At 34.3% G+C, this 26,660-nt stretch overlaps 1 protein-coding gene across 2 annotated transcripts in view; it reads left to right on the top strand.

Moving 5' to 3' along the window:
- The window catches only part of MMP16 (matrix metallopeptidase 16), a 187,316-nt gene that overhangs the window by 80,761 nt on the left and 79,895 nt on the right, over positions 1-26,660 (top strand). For both annotated transcript variants that reach the window (XM_087931486.1, XM_087931485.1), the window contains exon 3: positions 20,851-20,973. In XM_087931486.1, coding sequence (XP_087787612.1) covers positions 20,851-20,973 — 123 coding nt within the window. The remainder of the gene's footprint in view (positions 1-20,850; positions 20,974-26,660) is intronic.

The following is a 26,660-nucleotide window of genomic DNA, read 5'->3' as shown; positions in this document are numbered from 1 at the left end:
TACAGAAACTTGGCATGGATCAGCAGTGTCAAATATGTATAATCAATTTGAAGGACGTTCCTCTAAGATGAAACTTGATATATGGCTCTTATTTCATATAAAAGGAATCACTAATGTTATGTACTTTACCACAATTACCAATAAAGTTAGAAACTAGAAAGCAGAATGAATTGGAAAAACCAGGAAAATCTATGCATAAACAAATCCTATTTGGGTGTCCTGACACGTTCCACTGCTAATCTAATCCTAATTGTTATTGCTTTAATCGTTTTAGTTGTTCCTAGTACTTCAGAATAATAGTTTTTTCCTGCTTAATGGCTTTTGCACACAGATTTGGGGGTAAAGAAAAATATGTAAATCACAATATTCTTGCAAAAAAAAAAAAAAAACCCATCCCTAAGTTGGATGGAACAGTATTAGCAGGCTGTGTAAGAAAAAATGTTTTGGAAAAAAATTAAGTATTCAATTTTAATCTGTTACACAGACATAACAGAAAGAGATGTTCATCAGTTAGAAAATGCCTTTACCTTCTGTGTCTAGAAAGTGGAATTCAATATCGAAGAGCCTATTTTATTTTCTAGGATTGTCAATGAAGATTCTTTGTCATCCAGGTCATAGTTGTATCAAAAGTACAATTTTAATTTTTTGGAAATGCAACTGGGGTGATTTTTGAGGAAGAAAACATGTTTTGCTTCCTATCCTGGTAGCATCATCATCTATATCCAACACAACTGAAGAAGCTTCCAGGATAGGAAGTGAAACATCTTTGTTCTAAAAAAAAAAATCAGTCCGGTTGCCTTTTCAAAAAATAAAAAACACTTTTGATATTTTCTAGGATTCTTGATCCCATAGAAAACCTCCATTTTGCCTTTTACAATCAGAAAATTTTTATACTTCATTCTTCTGAAATACTGTTTATTTTTGTAATGAATTTGTTTCAAAACAAAATGGAATCTTCAGTTCATAAACATTAATAGAAATACAATAAATCTTCCCATGATGAAAACAATAAAATGAAATCAATTACTCCAGTAGTGCAACACTGTTACTATTGCTTATTCAGTAAGCAAGATGTCCACAATAACTCTTCGTTTTAGCAACTTACATAAAGCTAGTAGATTCAAGGCAGATATTAAAATATAATTTTAGGATCTGACTGTGAAAGCAAAATGAATAAAGAAAAAAATGTAAAAACAATATATAGTCCTTGGCTATTCACTCTGCCAATACATATTATAAGCATTGTGCATCTAAATTATTCTTTATAACGATGATTCTCAAGACTTGGGATAAAAACAGCAGGGTTTTAGGAATGAGGGCCTTTGACCTTCGAAATTGACCAAAGAATATGGAGAATATTCCCAAGTATTGATAAGGTTTATGCTGGTATTCCTCCACTGCTGCTCCATTAGGACCATAAAATCCAAATTCTTAGGAAGCAGAATCCAAAGTGAGTGCCAGAAATAAGAAGGCTGCCCACCATTTAGTTTTTCTTATTGATGTAGTGACTGCCTTCTAATATAGCATTTTGAATATTTCTAATTAGCCAGATGACCTTATTCATTCAGACAGTATCTATCGTATAACCTTGAAAAACTTGTCACTCTTGAATGGATAGCATCCACTGAATATGGAATGTAAAAGTGTCTCACAGCCGATTAGGTGAGGATAACAGGTATTCTGACTCAGCCTTAGCAGAAGCAAGAAACAGACTCCTTGTCACGAAAAACTCCTTTTTATTTACCTCTTGTGAATTAATTGCATTCACCCACCAAAAAGTCAAGGCAATAGCTCTTCAAAAAGTTAATGGCAGGAATTGATGTTCCTTGCAATAATTGCAAGGCCGTGAGCTCCTAGCCAAAAGGCTGCAAATTAAGTTCTAGCAAGCAGTCCTCTGTGGCATGAAACACAATGAGCAAAATCTTCAGAAAGACAAACTATTGTCTCCTATGACAACCATTCCCCTTTCCTTCTATTTTTCCCCAGCCAGGGAGGAGCCATTCAGCGTCCACATGTACTTTGCTTCCTGAGTCGACTCCTTGTCCTCCATTGTTCCCCTCTCCTAACAGCTCTGACATACATGAGTCTGGAACAGGGCCCAGCTGTTCTTCCTCCTCACTCATATCAACCTACAGAGGCAGCTGCCGTTCTGGTGGCTGGGAAATGTCAGACAGCCTCTATCTCTGCGTCCAATACAGATCTTCCATGAGAGCCTTCCCCAGACTCCAGAACAGGCCCAAGTTCCTCCCCAACCTTCGCATCATCCAATTCTGCCACCAGCTCCGCAGCTGGCAGCTGGTGGGCCACAACAATAGGATGGTATACAAGGGTTTTCTTTTAAAAGACATTAATTCCTTATGCTGCAAGACTTTGGAAATGGTTACCAACTTTATTTACTATGGAACAACAGTTGATCTTCTCCAGTGTTAAAATATATGGTGTGTCTAATAAAATTTGAGAGCCAGTTTGATGTTTAAAGAATTAGACTACAAACTGGAAGATTGTGACTTCTAAGCATAAAGCCAACTGGGTCACCTTGGGGTACTCGCTTTGTCTCAGCCCCAGGAAGAAGGCAATGGTAAACCACTTCTAAAAATGTCTTGCCAAGAAAACTGCAGGCACTTGTTCAAGCAGTCATCAGGAGTCAACACTGATGTGAAGCAATACTACTACTACTACTAAAGATATTTCACACTTATTTGAATTCAGATGTTATACAAAAACAGACTATGGTTTATTCAGTTTTAGTATAGTATAAATATAGCCATTTTGGACTGTAAATCTGACTATCTGAATCAATCATGTTTTATACAACAAATAACTGATGTATAAACTTATGATACGTTATATGTATTTTATTAAATTTGTATCTAGTTAAAAAGTGGAGGGTAGATAATGCTGTGATGGGAAACCACAATTACATGATAAAATTATTGATGCATCCAAAATATTGCTGCTAGGTCATCCTTATCGACCTCAGAAGGATAGAAGACTGAATCAACCTGGAACCAGTCAGGATCGAACTCCTGGCACTGGGCAGTCAGCTTGCAATACTGCATTCTAATCACTGTGCCACCACAGCTCTTATAAAATAATGATGCTTCTATCCATTTTTAATGGGTCACAGTTATCGAGGCAGGAAACATCACCTCCCTGGTTGTCCCCAGATATGGCCAAAAGTGGAAATTTGAAGGAAAAAAAAGAATTTTATACTTGCCTCAGCACAAGAGAGTATTTTTTTCCAGTTCTTTCCTTTTACTTCTTTATTTTCTGTCTTTGGGCAGTGGAGAAACAAATCATATCAATGCTAAAGTATATTTTCTAATAACCTTTTCATGCATATGTTGCAATTTCCATTCAAGTATAGGACTTTGCTTCTATGAACTCTCTATAGCAGCCTCTTTAGAATACCTTTCCTCCAGAGAATTCAAGGTCCCCACTTAGCCTTCTGGAAAGCTATGAAGACTTGGCTCTTAATCCAAGCCCTGGATTAGGCTGGAAATGACCCCAACAAAATGTCACTAGAATGTTGCAGTGCTGTAGTGGGAAGTATGATAGATTGATAATTGTAGATAGATAGCTTTTATGGAATATTGTGATCCATCAATTATGTATAAGATAGATGGTCATATAATTTTTTGTAATAAATAAAATAAAAATATCACTTGGTTTCTGAATTAAAATGACTTTCTGACTATAAATTTGTTTTGTATAAACACTCTGATCTTTCTGACTGAATTCTTGTTCGATGTTATATGGTTATATAAATGATTTTTATAATTATATTGCTTGGAGAATAGTTTCAATCTTCCTGTGATCTTTAATTGTGACTGAAATTATTTTTCTTAGCTATGTACTAAGCCACCAGTTACATGAGCTGTAATTTTTGAAAGTCACCCAAAGTTGCTGTATTAGTAAGATGGGCTGCTTAGAAATTTTAAGTAAGTTAATAAGTAAGTAAGTAAGTAAAAAAGTAACTCATGCTCACAAAACAATAACAACAACCCAACACTTTGGAATGGATGTTCCAGTGACATTGTTAAAGAGATGTTTAATATTGGTGTTTAGAATACTTCTTACATAGGATAATAGTTCTCTCTTCTTTTAAATCCCTTGCCTCTTTCGTTTGATGTAGTGATATCACCTTAAGGTGAGAGAATACATCTTTTCTATTTGGTAACTACAGTGTGTTTAACTGCTTCTTCTTGGTGTTATGTATATGTTGTTTAAATGCATGGAAATTGCATGCTAACATTTTTTCACTTTGAAGCATCAGTGCTTGGAAAGTTATGGACTTTGTATGTTTTAAAGATAAATTGCAATTTAAAGATAATTTGAATACATAAGTAGCTATAAAATAGAATCATATTTCTACAGTAAATGGAAAAGGTTTAAATTTTTACAGAAACTGCAAAAAAGAACCAACAAACTGTTATTACTTAAGCTGTAATTTTTTTCAGTTATGTCAAAATTCTAGCTGGGATATATATTTCTTCTAAAAACCAGGTTATCATGTGTATATTGAGGTGTTCAAAATATTTAAATTGTATTAACTTAAATTTAGACATTTAAATTTGAAGGCTTAAAGAATCAGTTGAATCAGGTGATTGATTCTTCTTGTTTAGACCTTTAGCTGTCAGAAAGGTGACTGCCAGATTTTGTCAGATCTTCTGATTACATTGGGGAGTTGGCCAGCAAACAATGTGCTTCAAATAATGAAAAGTAATGCAATTGACTAAACACTATAAGACCATGTTTTCTTTAATGGGCTGCAGTTGTCCATGTTTTATTTTTTTATTTTGGGGGGTTTGTCAATTGCTTACAAGATAATAGGTATAAGTAAAATCATAGTTATGAATACATCTATCCAAGTTATGAATACATTGATCTATACATTTTCTATTTAGCAGCTGTAAAGTTTTAAATTTACACAACTCCATTTTGTAACTCATGCAATGCTTAGCATTTGTTATCACTTTCTGTAGGCGTCCATTTTTTTATCCCATTCAGCTGTCTATTTTTCAAGTGTGTGTTTGCACCTTCAATCCCCAAATAAGTCACAAGGGGTTAAAAGAAAATTTCCTGTTTTCATAAGTCCTCTTTATGATACTGTAGCCATATTTCATGAGTGAACTTTTGTATATAAAGAACAGAATTCTTTGTAGAATAGAATTCTTTATCGGCCAAGTGTAATTGGGCACACAAGGAATTTGTCTTGGGTGCATAAACTCTCATTGTACACAATAGCTATAAGTGAAAAATCATGATCATAGTCATCATAAAAACACATTCATCATAAATCATAAGATACAACATAGTGATTGTCATAGGATACTAAATAAGCAATCAACATAAATCGTACTAAGAAACTAAATAAAACAATATAAATCATAAAGATACCAGAAACAAAGTTATAGTCCTAAGTAAAAAAGAAGATAAGTAATAGGAAAGATGAGAAGAATAATATTAATATACAGTCTTACTAAAAATTTTGACAGTGTTGTGGGAATTAATTGTTTAGCAGAGTGATGGCATGGGGCGGGGGGAACTGTTCCTTTGTCTAGTTGTCCTGGTGTGCAGTGCTCTATAGCATCATTTTGAGGGTAGAAATTGAAACAATTTATGTCCAGGATGTGTGGTAGATAACTAACGAAAGCACATATACAGTTGTGAGAGCCAAGTAATTAAAACTCTCTTACACCTTACATTTTCTGTATTTTGTGTATTAAGCTGTGTGTCCACCCTTTGAGTTATTTATCTTTATCTTTATCTATCTTTATCTCTCTCTCTCTCTCTTTCACTAGCATCAAACTAAAAGCTTTTGTTGGACAAGAATAAATGATAGTTAGGATTTCTGTTCACAACTGATTATATTTAGTGACTAATTCATGGCATGGGGGCTACAGTCCTATAAAGCCTTTTTAAGTATACTCGAGTACTTGGAAATGATTGATTTGGGACATTTTTTATTTGAGAATAAATTTCTTCCCCAGGTTTGTGCTGGATGGAGAGTACAATGTGGAGAAGCCTATTAATTTTAGAGCTTAAAGTTTGGGGAACCTTGGTGTCTTGAACTCATTGTGTGTTAAGTTTAAAGCCATAGTACATATACTTTAAATTGAAATTAATAAAAGTCTGGTGATTGTTGTGATATCCCTAAGAATCCCTATAATTTCCTAGGAATTATATAAAATATAGATATTTGTGTCCCATTTAAAATAATATGTGGAGCTTCTACCTAAATCACTCCTTTGGCTTGCACCAAAACAGTATCTTTTCTGCCATATTTAGCATTAAACTAATAGAGAACCTGTTTGTGTAATAAAACTAGATTTTTTACTTTTTTGTCTATTCTGTAACTTATTTAGTTAACTGTCCATATGCTTGCACTTAGTTTGACTTCTTTGAAAAACAATTGCGCTGTAGATCTTTTAAATTAAACAACATCTCCATTTCAGAGAAACCTAACTTTCTCTTTATAAGAGTATGCTTATGATTCATGTCATATATGTGTCTTGACAGTCATTTTACTACGATGTGATTCTTCAGGCATTTGTCATATACATAGAGCTGTTCTGGTTTTTTTCCATTTGGGAACCCCCTCCCCCTTTCCCCCCACCCCTAAAGGTGATGTTGTCGTTATTATGCTTTTATTCCACGGAATAGTTTATTCATAAATACAGTTAGTATAAAGTGGAAAAGATAGAAATAAATAAAATACTTTTGATCTTCAGAAGAAATAAGCATAACATGTTGAAGGCCAAAATCTGGAAAAATAGAGAACACCAAACAAACTACAACCAGTCCAGCATAAACTTTGCCATATTTCAATCATAAGAGATTGATTCTATGACTTCATTCTGCATGAATTTTATCCAACACATGAAGTTAGATATAAAATCGCATTTATTTTTATTTTGTATTGCAGCGTTCCAGCACTGGAAATTGAGAACAGCTCCATAAAAATATCAAAATATGAGTAACCCAACCATTTTAATTTCAGTGACACAGATTTTAATACAACACTGGGAAATAGTTTTAAACAGCTACAATTATAGGAATATAGTGATAATGATGTTTATAATGTAATGATATGATGGACTGAAAAGCAGGATATCTTAATAGTAATGATTGCCTCGCAATAATGAACATTATTTTTTAGGTTAAACTGAAATTTCAAACTGATGAGGAAAAATAATAGTACACAAGTGATACTGATAAAATTGTCCATATTTGAATTATGTTCCCAGAGTCTGTGAGTTTCAAATTACATGCTTTCCTTCCAGATTTAATTCGTGTGCTGAATCAAATATATATTGGATTTCTCAGCCTCTATCTTCCAGATGTTGCCAATGCATATAATATCAAGGGCTCATAGATAATAATACAGGGAGCAGGTATCCAGAACCCTATTAATATTGTGTGTGCTCCATGCTAGCACTTGTAAGAAAGGGAGGGAGGGAGAGAGTGAAAGAAATATGGCAAGCTGCCCAGAAGCAGTTGTAGAAACGCACCCAGGTAGAACAGCAGACTGGGATGCCAGGCAGAGGCATCTCATGGAACAATAATATAAGTTTAATTCATCCTTACAATCTGCATTATAATCTCATAATGTGAGGTACTGAAGGGTGATAGCTCGGAGACAGAACACATGGTTTGTATGCAAAAAGCCAGGTTCATTGTCTTGCTATCTCTAAGCATGGCTTGCAGATGTAGATTCCTGTCTGGAACCCAGTAAAAAAACAGTATTGAGTTAGATTGATGAAGGGAATGAATAAGAAAAAGGCAGTTTTCTTTGTTTCAATGAGCAATTTCAATTACCAGAGGTGTCACTTTATAATTTAAGCCATTCATGCTCCTGCCCGCTTTTGCTCCTACAAACTATTAGTTTTGAGATTGAAGGAAAATCTAATGAAACTTTATTCAAGGAACCCGGTTCTTTCTTTCACAAACTAGTTTGATAAACTCACTTTGCTATAATATTTTCAGTTAACTGTACAAAAATCAGTATAAATACGTGGCAATACAGGTCCTGTTAGGTTATAACAGGGCATAAGCCCCAGCAGATAATTAAATAAACAAACCAGCTGAACCTTCCAAAGTGTTTGCCCTATATTATTTCCTAATTTGGAAATTCTATGTGGGCATGTAGTTTAATAATGTTAACCAGGAACCAGAGGAATCAAGTACAACCATATGGTTTTTTTTTATAAATTTTTATTAGTTTTTAAGACAAACAGACAGACAAAACATAAAAATATCAAGCCATCTTCCATATATATACATACAGTGTGTCGGTTGGTTTACAAATTATTTTGTGCTTCTATTTCGTAGTCTTCAATTACAATTACATTGTATATAGTCTCATTTTCAATGAAATATTAGGTACATTAATATCATTGTTAATCATTTGACAATACTTTTATTCATTCATGTTTTATGAAATAATCCATATTTTACTTAATTTGTTTTTTGATAGTTCATATTATCATCTCAAATCTATCCTACAATCATTTTGTAGATATAATAAGAAAAGAATACATCTTTATATATTTATTATTTTCTAAGAATCTACATATTTCATTACCATGTTTTATTGTCTAACCATTGATAGAATAGATCCCAAGTTTTATAAAATTGTTTATCATCTTGTTCTCTAATTTCAAATGTCAATCTACTCATTTCAGCACATTCCAATATTTTCTTAACAATTTCCTCCTGTAATGGTATTTTCTCATTTTTCCAGTTTTTGGCAAATACAATCCTAGCTGCTGTTAATACATTTACAATCAGGTATTTCAATTCTTTACTATATATTTCAGGCAAAACTCCCAATAAAAATATCTCTGGTTTCAAGTCTGTATGCTTTTTTGTCATTTTTTCCAACCACTTGTGGATTTTAGTCCAATATTTTTTAGCATCCGCACAAGGTAATATGAGCCTGGTATCTGATCACATTTCCAACATTTTTCGGATTTGTTCTTGAACATTCTTGCTATTCTTGTCGGGGGAAAATGCCACCTGTAAAACATCTTATACAAATTTTCTTTATATGCTGTTGACATTGTCATTGTCATTTTATAATTTTGAGACCACAATTTTTGCCATTTCTCTAGATCAATCCCATATTCAAAATTCTTCCCCCAAGCAATCATAGTTTCTTTAACTTGTTCTTCTTCTAGTTTAATTTCTAATAAATATCCATATAATTTTTTAATCACCTTTTCATCAGTACCTGTCAAAATCTTATCTAAATCAGTCAGTTTATCATAGAAATCTTCTGTTTTAGAATCTTTGTCATACCTTGAATGTATTTGTGCATATGAAAACCAATTCATCTTTATACCTTGTTCCTCTAATTTTTGCATAGATTTAAGTTCATCCTTTTCATTCAATATTTCACCATATCTAACTGTTTGTTCCTTTTTATATATTATAGGATAAGAAAATGCTTCAATAGTCGATAGCCAGACTGGAATTTTCAAATAACGTTGCCTTTTAGTCTTCTCCCAATTTAACCACAGAGTCTCCCATATATAATGTCTTCTAAAATACCCCTGTGTTTTAGTTCCTTTAAACCATAGAAAAGCATGCCACCCCAACAACAGATCATGTCCTTCTAATGTCAACAATCTAGTCTTTCTTAATGTTATCCATTCCTTAACCCACATCAAATTTGTAGCTTGGTAATACAACTCCCAATTAGGCAAACCAAATCCTCCTCTTATTCTGGCATCTTGTAAAAGTTTTAACTTTATTCTCGCGTTCTTACCTTGCCATATATATTTCAACACAATTTTATTTAAATCTTCAAAATAATATTTTCCAAGCCTAACTGGAATTGTTTGGAACAAATATAAAATTCTGGGTAATATATTCATCTTGATTGTTGATATTCTCCCTATTAATGACAGTTGTAAATTTTCCCATTTCGCCAAATCTAGTGCTATCTGCTGCTCAGGTTTGATATAATTATTCTCTTTTAGTGTGTTAGTGATTGGGGACAAACCCCCAAACAGAATGTGCAGCAGCAGTCAAGCCAGGCAGCCAAATGAGAGAGGAAGGGCCCTAGAGTTTACACACACTGATGACAAACACTGTTTTTGTAGTTTAAATAGTTGTTTAATCCAATCAGAGTTTAAACATTGTCAATCAGTCCATATGTCATTCACAAATATATCCATTCAGTAACTTAGTCCATTCACTAGTCAGTTCTATATCCTTATCTGCTTGTAAAGATATCTTCTCCTCTGATACCTTTCCTTTTGAAGACAACGCTGAGTATTCACAGGATATCAGCACATCAATGAAATAGTCCTTTCGTTCAGGTATTCAAACAGTTGTAGTAAACAGTAGCAAACAAACAGTAGCAAGCAGACGAAACAAGCAGAGAGAGAGTTACGTTTCTCTTACTGCCTTTTATTGCCGTTTGTAACCGCACCCTTAATTAGTTAATTACAAGCAGTTTGGTGCTTAAGGCTACAAGTTACAAACACCCAAACCTTGGTTTTATATATTTATTCACCCAAACTTAGTTGGTGTATCAATGTTATACCCAACATTCTCCCCTTTTGGGTGATATAAATATACAATACCCTTACAATCTAAAACCATACTTTACACAACTCTCTTGGTGCTTAATGGCACCTTGGGCTTTAGTAAAGTTATCAGCTATATTGTCCTCCGACATGCAGTACTCCAGCTGTATCATTTTACTCTGTACAGATTGTCTAACGTTTAAATACCTTAAATCTGTATGTTTGCTCCTAGTTTTTACTGCAATATTTGTGGCCATTTGAATTGCTGCCTGATTATCTTCATGTACAATTATAGGATAATTTACAGTTAATCCCATGTCATTCATCATCTGCTTATACATGATTAATTCAGTACATAATAACGACAAACAGGAGAATTCTGCTTCCATAGTAGACAAACTTATATGCTGTTGTCTTATTGACTTCCAACCTATTAATGTCTTACCCAGCATTATGGCTGTTCCTGAAGTCGACTTTCTTGTGTCTCTTTCTGATGCAAAACTAGCATCTGCATAAGCACTCAGTATTAGATCACCTTTTGGTTCTAGATACAGTGCATGGTGTAATGTTCCTTTAAGATACCTTAAAATTCTCTTTAATGCCTTCCAATGACATTGAAGTGGATCATTATTATGTCGTGCCAGTTGATTAACACCATAAGCAATATCTGGCCTTGACCAATTGCTAATGTATGATAAGCTACCAATCAAAGATTGATATATTACCTTATCAAACTTGGGACTTTGAGTATCCATTTTGCAAATATCCTGACTCATTGGAGTCTTTGCAGTCTTACAAAGTTCCATCTTATAATCTATTAGCAATTTAGATATCTTATCCTCCTGAGATATCTTAAAACCTTTCTGTGTTTTCAGTATATTCACACCTAGATATTTCTTTATCTCCCCTAATTGCTTGATTTTTATTTTCTTAGCTAATGATGCTATTATTTTATTGGCTTCATCATTAGTTTCTGTAATCAAAGCAATATCATCTGTAAATAATAGTAATAATGATATTTTCCCATTTGTCTCCCTTTTAAATAGACATGGATCGGCTAAACCAGCTTTAAACCCTATATTGTTTAGTTCCTTTACAATATACTGGTTCCATTCATAGCCTGATTGTTTAAGACCATAGAGGCTCTTTTTTAACAACCAATAATCATTATTATTTTCACCTTTAAATCCAATAGGTTTTTTCATGTATACAGTATGTCTTAGTGGAGCGTGCAAGTAAGCAGTTTCTACATCTAGATGGTTGACTATATATTTCTTACTTGCTGCCCACACTAAAAGCTGCCCTTAATGTTGCTGCTTTAAGGCTAGGTGCAAATACCTCATCATAGTCATTGGCATCTTGTCTAAAACCTTGGGCTACTAATCGTGCCTTATGGATTATATTACCATCTTTTTCAGTTTTTATCTTAAAAATCCATTTGCAGCCAATGGGTTTTATATCAACAGGTAATCTCGCATTTTCATATACTTTCATATCCTTTAAGGATTTTAATTCCTTATTCATTGCTGCATACCAACTTTCCTTATCTTTAGTAGGATACATTTTTATTTCATCTACAGTATATGGAACTTTATTAATCTGGCACACTGTGTTAGCCTGGTATCTATCAGGCGGTCTAGATATTCGTGTAGTTCTTCTGGGAATTGCTGGGCTTGTATGAGGACTTTTTTGAATTACTACCTGTTCATGTTCCTCAGCTTGCTCAGCTATTGGTACTATTTCTTCCTTTATGGGCTCTATCTCTGCCTGTATTTCTCTCTTTACTTTATTCTTAAAGTTACAGGGATAATTAATGGGATTTCTATAGGATTCAATAATTACTTCTTTATTGTTATCCTGTTCTAACTTATCCCATCCTACGTGCTCTAGAAATTGGGCATTGGCACTACATAACACCTTAGATGTGCCTTTCTCCCAAAATCTATATGCCCTATGGTTTGCTTGGTAACCAACGAAGAATAATTGTTTAGCTCTGTGTTGCCCTTTACGCCTGAGTTGTGTAGGGATATGCACCCATGCTGGTGCACCAAATGTGTGCAGGTAACTCAGATCAGGCTTCCTGCCATGCCACATGGTGAATGGTATTTCACCGGTAGTTGTATTAACAAGGTTGTTCAATATGTTATTAGCACACATTGTGGCCTCCCCCCCACAAAGAATCAGGTAATCCAGAATCAGTTAACATTGTTCTAACCATTGCCTGTAGTGTTTGGCCTCTTCTCTCAATAAATGCGTTGTGTTGTGGTCTGTATGGTGCAGATTTCTTGTGCTCTATTCCAGCTACCTTTAATCTATTCTGGAATTTGCTGTTAACAAATTCCGTACCATTATCTGTCACCAGGGTTATCAGTTGCCGTTTAGTCTTTCTTTCTGCAAATTTTAACCAGTTGAAGAAATGTTGATATGTTTCAGTTTTGCTTTTCATTAGGTAGCAAAACCCATATCTAGAATAATGGTCCATAATGCTCAGTATATATTGAGCACCCCCCATACTGGGTTTCTTTGGACCTATAATGTCTGCAAATACTACTTCTAAAGGTTCTTTAGTTTTGAAACCATTTAGCCTATTTGCAGGCAATATTTTACTCTTATCTTCACAGCAGACATTACAACGCAAATATTTATCACAAGGTTTTAACCTTATTCCATCAGATAACTCTACTGTACGTTTTAGCATTTTAAAATTTACATGCCCCAAACGGCTATGCAATAAATGGATACATTCATTATGAGGCTTTATATTGTTAAATACAGTCTGTGCCTCCCCTTTCTTACTATCATGTAATACATACAATGTTCCATTTAAAGCTGCAGTTACCTTTTTGTTATCTTTTTCAATTATGCAATTATTATCCTTAAATGTAATTACATAACCTAGTTTGTCTAATACCCTTACAGAAAGCAAGTTCACCTTTAACTGTGGTACATACAACATTTTTTATATCCTGGTTTAAGCATGGACAGTATGCAATACCTTCTCCCTTGGCCTTGAGGTTCCAGCCATTGGCAAGTGATATATGTTGAGAGCTTGTAGACATTTTTATAAACTTTGTCTTATCTCTCGTGATGCAGTGGGATGCACCACTGTCCACCACCCATAAATCATTCTTCACATCACAGTTGCTAAACGTGGCTAGTTCAAAATATTTCTTTGGCTTTTTTACATTCTGGCTTTTTTCTTTTCTGCAGAATCTTGCCAAATGTCCTCTGCCTCCACAATTAAAACACTTTTTAATTGTGTATGCCGTCGAAGATAAATTCTCTTCTTCCGGGTGCTTTAATTTACTTAGTTGGTTTCTTTCAAGCTTTGAAGATAATTTCTCTTCTTTATAAGGTTTGCGTGTAAGATATATATGAGCTCCTACACTGTCCCGAACATATATCTTCCTGAGGTTCTCCCAGCAGTTTGCAGCATTTTCCTCTCCACGGATATGGATAAGTTGCTGGTCAGAGAGAGTCAGTCCTATGATGCATAAAGCCTGCTCATTCTTTCGTTTATAGTCTTGTATCTTTTTGTCATCCTCCTCAACATCAGGATCTAAGTTAGTCACATCTGGTGGGTTTGTTATTATGTCCCACAAACCTTCTCTTCGTAGAAGTAAACTACATTTCATTGACCATGAAACATAGTTTGTTCCATCTAATCTGGATATCATGGACAGATTAGGCAAATTTACTTGTGCCATTGTTCTTCAGGTAAACAACTATTTAAAAATCAATGAAAAACAGTTTGTTTTTACAGTAATGTGCAACTCACACCAACTCTCACTGCTATATCCTCGTTAGTTAGACTGTGCGCACTGGGCCCATAACCAATGTTAGTGATTGGGGACAAACCCCCAAACAGAATGTGCAGCAGCAGTCAAGCCAGGCAGCCAAATGAGAGAGGAAGGGCCCTAGAGTTTACACACACTGATGACAAACACTGTTTTTGTAGTTTAAATAGTTGTTTAATCCAATCAGAGTTTAAACATTGTCAATCAGTCCATATGTCATTCACAAATATATCCATTCAGTAACTTAGTCCATTCACTAGTCAGTTCTATATCCTTATCTGCTTGTAAAGATATCTTCTCCTCTGATACCTTTCCTTTTGAAGACAATGCTGAGTATTCACAGGATATCAGCACATCAATGAAATAGTCCTTTCGTTCAGGTATTCAAACAGTTGTAGCAAACAGTAGCAAACAAACAGTAGCAAGCAGACGAAACAAGCAGAGAGAGAGTTACGTTTCTCTTACTGCCTTTTATTGCCGTTTGTAACCGCACCCTTAATTAGTTAATTACAAGCAGTTTGGTGCTTAAGGCTACAAGTTACAAACACCCAAACCTTGGTTTTATATATTTATTCACCCAAACTTAGTTGGTGTATCAGTGTTATACCCAACATAGTGTACTACATCTTGCTATCAAATATATCCCCAAGTACTTGATCTTATTCATGACTTGAATTTTTAGTACATCCGCCAGTTCTTCCTTTTGTCTTGATAGCATATTCTTTGTCAAGATCTTTGTTTTATCTTTATTTATGTTCAAACCAGCCACCTTTCCATATACCTCTATCTTTTCTATCAATTTTGATGCTGTTTCTAGTGGGTCTTCTAAAATGAAAACCAGATCATCTGCAAATGCTTGCAACTTAAATTCTTCGTTTTTTATTTTCATCCCTTTTATATCCTTGTCTTCTCTAATATTTCTGTTTAACACTTCCAAGATTAACACAAACAACAAAGGTGATAGTGGGCACCCTTCTCTGGTTCCTTTTCTTATGTCAATAGAGCCTATCAGTTCTCCCTCTATCATTACTTTTGCCATTTGCTTATGATATATAGCTGCTATTGCTTGAATAAATTTTCTAGTAAAGCCCATCTGTTCCAGCTATAATAACATGAATCGCCAATTCACATTGTCAAATGCCTTCTGTGCATCTAAAAATATCAGAGCCATTTGTTTTTCAGGACATGCCTCATAGTATTCCAAAATGTCCAAGATTACTCTCATATTGTCTTTAATTTGTCTCTTTGGCAGAAATCCATTTTGATCAGGGTGGATAAAATTGTTTAAGTATTTTTTAAGTCTTTCTGCCAATATTGAAGCAAAAATTTTATAATCTGTGTTTAGTAAGGAAATAGGTCTATAGTACTTGATTTGTAATGAATCAGCCTCCACTTTTAGGACAAATGTAATATAAGCTTCTGGCCATGATTTGGGTATCTTCTTCTTTAACATAACTTCATTCATAACTTCTAGCAATGGAAGGTTCAATGATTCTTGTAGTGTTTTATAAAATACTGCCGGAAGTCTATCTGGGCCTGGTGCCTTTCCATTGTTTTGCTTCTTAAGTGCTTCAGTTAATTCCATCATCATTGTATTGCTTTCTAACATTGTTTCAATCTCTGTAGGTATCTGGGGTAGATTATCATTCTGTAGGTACTGTTTAACTCTTTCCTCATCAATATTCTCTTGTGTATATAGTTTCTCATAATAGTCTTGTATAATTTCCTTCTTCTCTTTACTACCATAGCAAATTTGGCCTTGGTCATCTATTAATTGCAATATTTTCCTTGATTCTTTCTCCTTTCTCAGTTTGTATGCTAACCATCTACCTGGTTTATTGGCATCTTCAAAATAGTTCTGTTTCACGCCTCTGATTTTCTGTGCTAGTTCTTCTTTTTCTATTAGTCCCATTTTATGTTTAATTATATCCATTTTTAATTTAATGTCCTTTTTCTGTGGCATTTTCTGTAGCTCTTTTTCAAGTCCCTTATACTCATCCTCTAATGCCTTAGAGGCTAGTCTTTTCATGGTATTTCTTTTCCTTGTATAGTCTATTATCAAGCCTCTGGCATATGCCTTCATTGTATCCCATACATTCTGGATTGATGTATCTTCTTTTTTGTTTTGTCTAAAGAAGAAAGCCAGTTCTTTCTCCATCCACTGTATGAAGTCTTTTTCCTTTAATATAGTATTATTTAACGTCCATCTAGATCTTCTTTGTCCTTTCCATTTAATTGTCATTGGATTGTGATCTGTCCAAGTACTTGTTTCAACATTTATTTCTTGAATATTAGCTAACAATTCTGTTGACATCCATATTATATCTATTCTGGACCATGATAAATGTCTGTTTGAATAGAAGGTGTATTGTTTAGTCTTAGCATTTCTTTCTCGCCATGTATCTTTTAAATTTATTTCATCTATCATTTTAAAAAATGATTTAGGGAGAATCTTTCTGTTTTGCTTTGTTGTTTTCTGTGCTGTATAGTCCAATTTATTATCTACAATTTCATTAAAGTCTCCCATCATAACTATATTAGCATAGTCCAGTTCAATTATTTTCATTGTAATATTCTATAAAATTCTTCTTGATTGTCATTCGGGGCATAGATTGCAATCAGGAGTGTTTTCATATTATTGTCCATTATTTCCACCATTAGTAATCTTCCATCATCATCGGTATAGATCAATTTCACTGGAATAATATCTTTAATGTATAACACCACTCCTCTTTTCTTGCATTGTGTCAAAGTAAATGTTTTCCCTAATTTTGGCTGTATCAGCAATTATTTATGTTGCTTTTTAATATGTACTTCTTGTAAGCAGATTATATCAAATTTTAATTTCTCTAATTTATGGAAAGTTTTCCTTCTTTTAACAGCTGAGTTAAGTCTATTTATGTTAATTGTAATCAGTTGTTTCTCTTCCATGGTTATATCTTGTAGTTAGATTTAGCAGCTCTCGTAGATCTTGGTTCACATTGTTCTTTGACTTCCACCTTTCCACCTACTTCACCTTCTTCCTTTTCAGTTGCTGTTTGGCAGTCCTCTTGGAATTCAATTAGTGACATTTCTTTTTCTGCCTCCTCCTCTTTCCCTCCAAAATATTCTGTATAAAATAATTTAGCTTTCTCAATTGAGTCAATTCTATGTCTCTGTTCTTGCCATGTGAACATTAAACCTTCTGGAATCAGCCATCTATAATTCACCTCTTTTTTAAGTAGATTTTTGGTCAGAAATCGGTATTCTCTTCTCAACTATCTCACTCTTCTGGGTACTTGTTTCAAGACCACAATCTCCTTGTCTTTATATTTCAGTGTTTTCTCTCTTGCCACTTGCAATATTTGTGTTTTAATTTTTTACAATTTTTTTGTAAATCTGATGTGAACTTCTCTTTGTAAGCTATTTCTCATTGCATATCTTGTGAAGACACGATAAACCTCATCTATTCCATCCATCATCTTCTCTTTAGTTATTTCCAGAGCTTCAGCCAAAATTTCTATCATTATCTCAGCTAGGTTTTGTCCCTTTTCTTCCTCTATGTTTTGGAATTTAAGGTAAAATTCTGATCTGTGCATCTCCCATCACAACATCCTACTTTTATCTTGTTCAACCACAGTTAATCTGCTATCAATATCTCCAATCTTATCTCTTTGTTTATCCTCTTCAATTTTTTGGAATCTCTCATCATACTTCATCATCATTTGTTGAATGTTCTCCACATTTTCATCAGTTTTTTCTGTTCTTTGTTCAATGTTCTCTGTTCTCTTTTCAATATTCTCTGTTCTTATTTTGAATTCCTTGCATAATCATCTGCAGCACCACTTTTTCCTGTTCTTTTTCTTGCTGTAACATCGTCTGTATTGAGTGTTGTCCTCCAGATGGTGAAGAGGAAGAAGTAAAAGTTGAGGAACCAGGGGCTGTTAGTTTCCTATTCATTTCAGACAATTCAAAATCTTCAGGTTCTTCTAGACCTTAATCCACTTGTGAAATAACCAATTGTAATTCCAAGGAAAAATAGTGGGAAAAAAGAAGCCAAATAATAACAACAACAACAATAATAAAAACTTCTTCAGGTTCTTGTATACCTTAATCCAATCGATTGGTTAGAGAGCAGTAAAAACTCAAAAATGGAAGAAAAGACCATAAACACACAGAAAAAGAAAAAATTGTTCAATCCTGGAACAGGCGGAAAAATAAAAATAAAAAACTAAAGAAGAGAAAAGAAAAGTTCTTCAACACCTTAATCCAATTAAAAAGTCTCAGGTATAAAAGGATGCATAACAAAAAAAAGAAAGCCACACAAAAAAATCAATATGGAAGGTAAATAGAAAAAAAGAAATACAAGGGAGGGAGAGAGAAAAAAGAAAAGAGACTACTCCCTTTAAAAAAAGAAAAAAGAAGGAAATCATTAATAATAAAACTTTTCCTTTAAAATAAAATGCAAACATAAAAATTAGACTTCAAAAACAAAAAGAAAGACAAAAACCAGTTCCAAAAGGCCTAAGATCCAAATAGCTATTACAAAAAGTAAGCTAGTAAGGAGGGGGTTTGTTAAAATATGAAATAGTCCAGCTTAAAAACAGTAAAAAGAGCACACTGCACCTTGTTTGGTTATCCAAGGCTTTTGTTAAAATTTATAACTCTCTTCTCCAGAGTCTTATCACCTTTTTTTCTATAAACTTCAACACCAGACTCCAGCTCTTGATAGAAACCCAGAAGAGCACCTGCAATAATACTTTCCCATGCTCTTCCCTCTATCTTATCAAACAGGCAATATCCTTGAAAAGAAGTCTCAGTTCTTTCTCAGCTTTGTCTGGTCAAGAAAAAAAAGAGAGAGAATATTTCCAAACCTCTAGTTGGCAGTGCTACAAAGTTTGTTCTGCTTTCACTTTCCCCTTCCTTTTCCAAACAAGATATAATAAAAATTAATTAAAAAGGGAAAAAGATATTTAAAAAGATGACTAGAAGGGAGTCTCTAGCCTAAAATATTGTAAAGTCAAAAAGGAAAGAAAGAATAGGTGGAAGAAGAGAAAAAAAAAACAGTCCAGTTTCAAAATATAAAATCATGTGTAAAAAAATCCAGCAATGAGAAAAAAAATATTACTTTGACTTCCTGTTTAAAATCGCTGCTTAATCACTTCTGTCAAAACTTTTACAGATTCTTTCTTTTCCTTAGGGTGCTCTTTCAAATTTTAAAATAAAGAAAAAATTCTCACCAAACCGGCACACTTTCTCTTTCTGTTCTCTTTCGTTTCGGAGCTGTCCCAACTTCAGCAGCTTTAATGGCTGCCTCTTTGCTGCTGGCAAAAAGAGCTTCTCCTGGATCTACCAGGGACTTTGCAGTATCCCTGGGATTGACAGGACATGCTCTTTACATTCACTGTCTCTTCGGGATGGTTTAGATCTGTTTGGACTGTCCAGGAGCAAAGATATCGGCTGCGATCTCAGACCTCCAAGATCGCATGCCATATCGTCACGACACCAGCTCCACCCTCCAAGTACAACCATATGTTTTCTTTAGATACTTCAAAGTTATAGGGGCACTGAAAATAGTGACTCCTGATCACTTTTCACACTTACAACCATTGCAGCATCGCCATGATCACATAATCAAAATTCAGGGATTTGGCAATTGGCATGTATTTATGACAGTTCCACTGTCATGTGACCTTCCCAGTTAACTTCCAACAAGCAAAGTCAAAGAAGATTTGCTTAACGTCCACATCATTTAGGAAAGCACTCCAGAGGATTAATGTCATTGTCCAGAAGCTCATTGGTTGCCCCCTCCCCTCTTTGGAAGAGCTTTATAGCTCCCGCTGCCTTAAGAAAGTTCAAAACATTCTCAAAGAACCATTTCATCCTGGGAACCCTTTTTTTGAACTATTACCATATGGCAGACAGTACAGAATAATAAAACTAGGCAAATAGGCTGAAAAACAGCTTCTATCCCAGGGAAGTAGCTCTGTTGAATTCTGCTGTATAATGCAGTGTTGGTGTGGTGTTGGGGATTTTTGGTCCAATGTGTGGAGGGTAAAGGATGTGTGTTTGTGTTTATTTTCATGGTCATGATGTGCACTGAAGATGGTGTTTGATTTCATTGTACGAGGTGCAATGACAACAAACTAAACTAAACTAAACACTTAATAACTGCAGTGATTCACTTAACAACTGTGGCAAAAAGGTTATAAAATCGGGCAAAACTCCCTTAACAGCTGCCTTGCTTAACAACAGAAATGTTAGGCTCAGTTATGGTTATTCATTGGGGACCACCTGTATATTGTATTTCAGTGTTTCTCAGTCTTGCCAGTTTTAACTCCAAATCTGGGAGTTGAAGTCCACACATTTTAAAGTTGTCAGGATTGAGAAACTGTTTGAAAGTGTGAAAATGTAAAAACAATGTTTTACCACTTTGAAGAGGAGGTATGATAGTTTGTTATATCGCCAATGATACTACACTATGCGCTTATTGTCATCATATGGTACTGATTTGTTTTTGTTGTGTTTATTTAAAGCTGGATGAAGAAGCCTCGTTGTGGAGTTCCTGATCAGTTGAGAGGCAACTCTAGATTTAACATTCGTCGAAAGCGATATGCATTAACAGGGCAGAAGTGGCAACACAAATATATCACTTACAGGTATGAAAGCAAAACTGTGACCCTTCAATTTGTAATTTCTTAACACTTAGAAAAATACAGTTCTGCTGCTTTGTTAGTATTTGTGAAAGACAAGAAATTGGTTGTTGTCTAGAAATATGGATTTGAATGTTTTGAGAGAAAAAGCTCTTGAACTACAAAGGGGAAGAATGGGTTTATATATCAAATGTAACTGAAGTTTTCAAGGTCAAATCAATTCCTTACTTCCTATGTGCTAAGTTTTAAATTTATTTATATATTTATTATTTGATTTATGTGCTGCCTACCAATTTAAAATACCTACTGGATTTTAAATTGGATTTCATCAAGAAAGAATAAGAAGCAGAAAGTACTCATTTCAATTTACCAATAACAACAGTATGTTGCTATACATTTTATAAAGTATAGGAGGGAAAAAAAGCAGCTGTAGGATAGAATGAGAGAAATTAAATGCATATTACCAATGAAAATGTGAAAAAGTCATTTTCTTTGACTTGTTTTCTCCAGTAAGATTAGGTTGAAAGAGTTGTGAAGAAAAGTATTTTTAGCTGAAAAACCCAAGGACAAAGTTATCAGCATGTCCAAAAAAGTCCTGAGTTAAACATGCAGTGGCCATATCTTAGTCCTGCTCATAAAGAAGAATGTCTATGGAGATTCTCAGTCATCCAAGTCATGATTGTCGCAAAGGTGTTTTTTCAAAAGGCCACTGAACTTTGTTTTTTCCTTTAAGACATTTCACTTCCCATTCAAGAATGTTCTTCAGTGAAGGAGATTCAATCTTCAAGGAAAAACCAGTGGCCTTTTGAAAAAGCACCTTTGCGTCATAAGGAAGAAACATAATTTGAATCAAAATTGGAAGTCTTTTCCAACTTTCACAGTTATTGTATGTTCTTGGATTCCTGAGATCTTACACAAGATTACCAATGCTTCAAAATGCTTTATCATTTTCTCACGAGATCTTGGAAAACTTTGGGATGTTTTCAATGCTGTGAGTTTATATTTGTTTTTTATTATTTTATTTAATTGGATTCTTCGGGGAGATTTGAGGCATTCTGATATTGATGGGTGCCTTGTTGTCAACTGTTCCTCTGGAACATAGTGTTCCTCTGGAACATCACTAATCACAAATTAGTGATGGGGATTGTGCCCTTTATGGAACTACTTATAGCTACTAATTATTCATCCCCCTTCCAGGATTAATGTTAAAAGGACAGTTCGAAGAACGCTGAACAGGTTGAGAAGGGATATATTTTCTTTTCACATTATAGAAACCTGATCTCTACCAATATATTTATTAGTTAATTAAAGGACTTTGGGCAACAAAGAAAACTATATGGAACATATGTTTAGGGAATGACAACAACATAGCTTAATAAAAATTAAATTACTGTGAATCAATTTCATTATTTCTGGAAGGCAACAAAATGTATTTTATTTAATTTGTGATAAATAACACATTAAATAGTACATTAAACTGGGCCTAATAATTCATATTAGGTGACACTTAATCCATAATAGATCATGACATTAATGTCAATAAGTTGTTCCAAAAAGAAAGTAAAAGCTTCATCCCAAGATTTTTATTTGTATGTCCTGTCCATGCATGGACTGTTGCACAAACAATAACTTTCCCTACTTGGCTTAGTGAACTGGTATATGTTCAAATCTGTTTTTAGATTTTTTAAAAAATATTCTGTGGGCTGAAGATGGCAAACATTTTTTCTTTCATTTTTTTCTTAACTAGATGTTAAGAAAATAGTGGAAGGATCTCTGTGTCCCAAGACTTTTCTCTTGAAATAGATAAGACCCAAGGGTCAATACTCACCCACTCAAAAAAAAAATGAGTGTTGAGTTCCAAATAAAATCTGAAAAAAAGAAGCAAAACAGAATAATCTATAAGGAGAAAAAAAGAACACTTATTGGTACAGAAGGTAAAATATGAACTAGTAGGAAAGTATGGTGAATCTATTAGCACAGGGGTCCCCAGCCTCTGGTCCACGGACCAGCACTGATCTCTGCAGGTGCCAGAAACTGGGCCATACCAAAAAAGCAAAGATCCACCCACAGGATGCAGGCAGCACATGAAACCACACTCCCTCCAGTACTCAGAAAAACCTTATAACCAGTCCTGGTGCCCAAAAGTCAGGGGCTGCTGTATTAGCAGTAAGTTATACATGAACATAGAAGTAAGTTATATATGAACAAAGGCTGACAATTAAAGGGGGAAATTAAATAGCATTGAAAATGGTATTTCTACTTAGAATTGGGGAAAAGGGAGTGAAATTCACTACATGGATGCAGTGGCTAAAAAAAGATATTCTTGTTGGCAGTTCTCCTTTAATACCTAGGAAAGTATAGATTAATAGTGGAATTAGCAGTTATGATTTAGATGGTACCAGTAATTAAAGAAGAAATGATGCTGTATTTCCTGCCTTTCTGCAGACCTTCATGTTTTGAATACTGAGATCTTAGTATGATTAGCTGAACACGCTTATAAGCATCCCAATACTGACAACCTAATGGGGCATCATTTCCCATTGTAGATATTTGCAGATGCATTCTTTTAAATATACTTTCCTTACCTATTTTTACTTTTTAGTGTTAAACTAAAAAGAAGGCCTATATAAATAACTATACATATACATAAACAGGTATATACATCCTCCAGTCGATATACTTTTTAGTTTTGGGTGGGAAAGGACTTCAGTGCAAAGGCTTCAATGTCCATTATGTTCAAACAGGATAATTTATCTAATTATGGAATCACCACAATTCCTGAAAGCAAGTTGTTACCAGGGGTGGGATTCTACCAGTTCGCACCTATTCGCTAAAACCGGTTGTTAACATTCTAAGCAGTTCAGAGAACCGGTTGTTAAAAGAAATTAAAGGCCTAATCCTGTAAGGAAGATAGGAAGGAAACATTCTGGTGTTGCTTACAGAAACTGCCTCTCCGTTAACCCTTATTACATTCTTGGCAGGACTAGACTTCCTGTCTCAGGAACGTCTCTGTAGTTTTTTTCCCTTCCTTTGCTGAAAAAAGTGACTTATGATAATTTTTCACACTTACGACTGTTGCAGCATCCCCACAGTCATGAGAGGCCAGGCGAGGAGATGCGTGCCTCAATGTGAGTGATATTGAGTTGGCCACGCCCAGCCAGTAACATGACCACCAAGCCACGCCCATCAACTTAGCCACGCCCACAGAACTGGTTATTAAAAAGTTTGAATCCCATCCCTGGTTGTTACCATATCTTTATAAGGTTATTGTCATTCCATCCAGAAATTTCAGTCTTTTAGGAATATAATGAACAGGTTAATCTCTTGATATCCTTCAGATATCTTCCCTAACGCTTCCTATTTATTGTTCTAATCCTTTTAGTAGTCAGTCGTATTATTGGCCTTAGCATCATCCAAGGAACAATACATTAATTAATGGCAGTTTAGAAAATATTTTGCTTTACTTTGACTCTCCTGTGGTCTAATTTCATAGGTATATTTTAAGCCAAGACATTACAAATGTTATTATAATAAGTAAATGAGTTCCTGTAAAAAATCTTCAATTTTAATTCATAAATTTGCTTTGAATATTTATTTATGTATTAAATTTACATCATGCCCATTTCATCAGTGATGAGTTGGCTAGTTAGAAATAATATATCAATAGCAATAGCACTTAGACTTATATACCGGTTTACAGCGTTTACAGCCCTCTCTAAGCGGTTTACAGAGTCAGCATACTGTTCCCAACAATTTGGGTCCTCATTTTATTCACCTCAGAAGGATGGAAGGCTGAGTCAACCTTGAGCCTGGTGAGATTTGAACTGCCAAATTGCAGGCAGCCAGCAGTCAGCAGAAGCAGGCTGCAGTACTGCACTCTAACCACTGCATCACCATGGCTCATATATATTCTTTTTGCTTATGTAATTTTTTTTGCTAATAATACAGTTCTTTCTTGATTATATATATATATATAATATATATATAGTAGTTGTCTTATTTCTGACCAATTATTCTCAGTAATCCCCAATCCAGTAAGATTGACATTCAATTAAAAAAAAAAGTGCACTCAAATTCATGTTGTGTTATGCTAATAGTTTAGCTACCAGGTAATTTTAAGTAACATGTTTTTTTCTGTCTTACCAGTTTCTCATTTGTACTGGCTTCTGCTTAAGAAACATTTTTATTATTATTTTGATATTTATATTCCCTGAATGATATTTGTTCCCAGTATCACTTGCCATCTGTGAAATCCATTTTCATGTCAGTTGCCTCCTTTTGAGATAAACTGTTAGAGACCTCTCCATTTGTTTAGATCTTTGTGGTATCAGCAGATCTATATACTGTTCTGCCAGATAATAAAGTAATATGATTAATTGTACAGTATGTGAGTTTTCAAGGTAGTGTCTAGGTTATACATGGTAGTATAAATAGTACCAAATACATGAGCATGTTGCTCTTTAGTTGAGCTGATGAGATGCTGGGTAAATGAATAAAAATCAATAGCTGCTATAAACAGGAAATGCAGTAAATTGTATGGATATTACTAAGTATTCTTATCTAATGTACTGTTCCATATCATATGGTACATTATATTAATATTATATTCATTTTTATGGGTCCTCTAGTAACAAATATGGCATATGGAGGATTGCAACTTGAAATATAAGTTGAATAAATATCAAAGAACATTCATGAATTGCTCATGATGCTCATGAATGAAATGAGAGAAACAAGTCCCCCCAAAAAACATCTATAGATCTATAGAACTAAGAGTACTGTAATGAATGAAGGTAATGTGTTCTTGGGGAGGCATAAGGAATCACAGAGATGACCCCATTGCTGTTATGAATATATGATTTAAGTCCATGACCAAAAGGAAACTTTAGAAAGAAATTTAAATTGACTTCACCTGAACACACTTATGTAATAGGGCAGGAGGGAAAACTCTGTCAGATATTCAAGATTCTATTACTAGCACTTTTATCAATAAAAGTAGTTCTGACAATTCTTATGGAGTCTTATTTCCTGACCTGGCCAAAGGATTGACAGGAGTAGAATTGATGATATATGCAGGGAAGTGAAGATGTAGATTTAAATTTGAATAAAAAATTAAAATGTATATCCAAAAATATGCATTGAGGACATCTAAGTGGTTATAAGTGTTTGTGATAGTAAAAAGCTATAGTATGGTGAACTTGACATAGATTTTACATGAATATATCCAGAATTTAAAAAAATATTAGGTGATATGGAATGGATGTGTGAGATCAAGAGTATATACAATTCTAAAATGGTTTTCCTTAACCTACTGTTCTAATGTAAAAAGCTAAATGTTTTAGTCTTTTCTCTAACCTTTTTTCACCTGTTTGAGATATGTAAAGGAAGAGATTCTTAGTATTGGAAGCCTGCTGATTGTGATGTGAAATTTTTTTAAAATAAATTATATATATAAAAGCGAAATGCCACTCATGCATCATCACAAAATCTCCAGAACCTTAGAACCTACAAACTTGAATCTTGACTTCTGGGTGCTCACTAAGAAAGGATTTTTTGAAATGACCATCAGAGCATTTTCATTTCATATATTATTATTAACACGCTCTGATGCTAAGGAGTTTTGCTCAGTGGTGCTATTCTACAGGTTCAGCCTAGTTCTGGCATACCGGTAGCGCTGAAAATCAGCGGAGACT

This window comes from Pseudonaja textilis, chromosome 3, assembly GCF_049901715.1.
Source record: "Pseudonaja textilis isolate UNSWEBS1 chromosome 3, rPseTex1.2, whole genome shotgun sequence".
Taxonomy (NCBI): domain Eukaryota; kingdom Metazoa; phylum Chordata; class Lepidosauria; order Squamata; family Elapidae; genus Pseudonaja; species Pseudonaja textilis.
Note: the sequence above shows the minus strand (reverse complement) of the source record. Positions and strands in the feature narration are given on the sequence as shown.